We start from the raw sequence: 1,906 nt of genomic DNA on the forward strand, positions 1-1,906 counted from the left end.
TTGGTGAAGTGAGTTTATGGGGTAGAAGAAGAAGAGATAGACATAAGGACACAGAGAAGAGACATTCATTGAGGCAATAAATATTATCCTAAAACTCTGGGACAGTGAAAGAACTTCAGTTTATGAATGAAGCTCAGGCTTGGTGAATAATTAGTATGTGCATACCCACCCACCCCCAACAAGAAAAACAGACCACCTCTATACATGCATGCAGGCCACATGTGTATATAGATAGAACAAATATATCAAAAAAAAGAAAGAATATGCTTCTAAACTTTTTTTATCCATTCTTCTTATTTAATATGACAGTTCAATTTAATCAAATTATTGCCAACCTCACATCAACTCATTTTTAAAAGAGGTTTAAGTCAGAACCAATAAAATTGGAAGTAAATACAATTGTCTGTTTCCTTCTCCCTATACATGCATGCAGGCCACATGTGTATATAGATAGAACATATATATCAAAAAAAGAAAGAATATGCTTCTAAACTTTTTTTATCCATTCTTCTTATTTAATAAGACAGTTCAATAAGTATTGCCAACCTCATATCAACTCATTTTGAAAAGAGGTTTAAGTCAGAACCAATAAAATTTGAAGTAAATACAATTGTCTGTTTCCTTCTCCCTTTCTGTCAGTCACATGCTTCATAATTCAGGCTTCCAGTACTCTCAAACTCTCTTCCTACTCCCCTAAGATGTAACAATAACCTCAAGAAATGCTTAGATAAATTGTACATGGGTGTCAGTGAGCGTGAAGACCAACTGTGTCTCCTCTTCTGATGTTTACAAGAGAAAAAGTAAAAGACCCTTATTATTTAATTTAAGCCAAAGGAATAATTCTAAATCCCTAATTTGGAAATTCAGGAATCAGCAAGAGAGTTTCTTCTTATTGGAGGTGCCTTCCTCAGAACCCAGAAATTAGACACTTTGGTAGCTCTGGTATACCAAGAGGCTAGATAATTTAGTGCTCCTACTTAGATGTGTGTTGTACCATCTGGAAGAATCTTCTTATCAACCCTGTCCACGCCCATACCTGTGGGTAGAAAGAGCATCCAAGCTTCCCTACTAGGAAAGAATCCCAGAGCACAGAGAGCATTGCCTAAGCATGTTCAAGAAACAGGCTGAGGGTGGAAGAGTCAGGGCGGAAGATCATTCCTGTGACAATCATCCTCAAGGCCTTGCGAAACCAAGGATAAAACATGCCATATATAATGGGGTTGAAAGTGGAATTAAAATAACCCAGCCAGAGGAAGGTATTATACAAACCTTCAGGCGTTGTAAAATTGATGAAAGGGTCTGTAATCGTCAAGAGAAAAAAGGGCAGCCAGCACAACACAAACACTCCCATGACAATACTTAAAGTCTTGGTGGCCTTGCTTTCTTTTTTGGATGATGCTTTCATTTTGCTTTCTGACCCAGCCTGTTTCATCACAGAACCCATGCCAATTTGCTTAGCGTGCTTCCTGGCCACGGTGAAAATGTGTATGTAAATCCCCACCATGACCGTCCCAGGAAGAAAAAAGGCTATAAAAGAGGCCATGACCCCCCAAAATTTGTTAAACATCAACACACACAAACCTGTGCAGTCAATGGCTGCAACAAAATCTTCTGCACCAATTATGTTTAATTCTGAGAATACCAGGCCAAAGGCAAAAAAGATTGGAATAGACCAACTGATGAGCAGAAAGAGCTCTATGACAGGAATGGTAATTTTGGTAACATAACGCAAAGGGTCGCAAACAGCATAGTAACGATCCACTGAGATGAAGCAGAGGTGGAAAATGGAGGTGGTGCAGAGCATGATGTCACAGCAGCTGTGGACTTTGCAAAAGAGATCTCCAAAGTACCAGCAGGATTCGATGGACCGGATCATACTGAAGGGCATGACCACGCAGCTCAGCAG

General features: G+C 39.4%; 1 protein-coding gene across 1 annotated transcript in view; it reads right to left on the bottom strand.

The window, feature by feature from the left end:
- Positions 1 to 1,906, bottom strand: part of TAAR5 (trace amine associated receptor 5) — a 7,127-nt gene that overhangs the window by 4,980 nt on the left and 241 nt on the right. The window contains 1 exon segment of the mRNA XM_006778487.2: positions 1,122 to 1,906. This exon segment is cut by the window's right edge and continues 27 nt beyond it. Coding sequence (XP_006778550.2) covers positions 1,122 to 1,906 — 785 coding nt within the window.

The sequence above is a fragment of the Myotis davidii genome, unplaced genomic scaffold (genome assembly GCF_000327345.1).
Source record: "Myotis davidii unplaced genomic scaffold, ASM32734v1 scaffold147, whole genome shotgun sequence".
NCBI lineage: Eukaryota > Metazoa > Chordata > Mammalia > Chiroptera > Vespertilionidae > Myotis > Myotis davidii.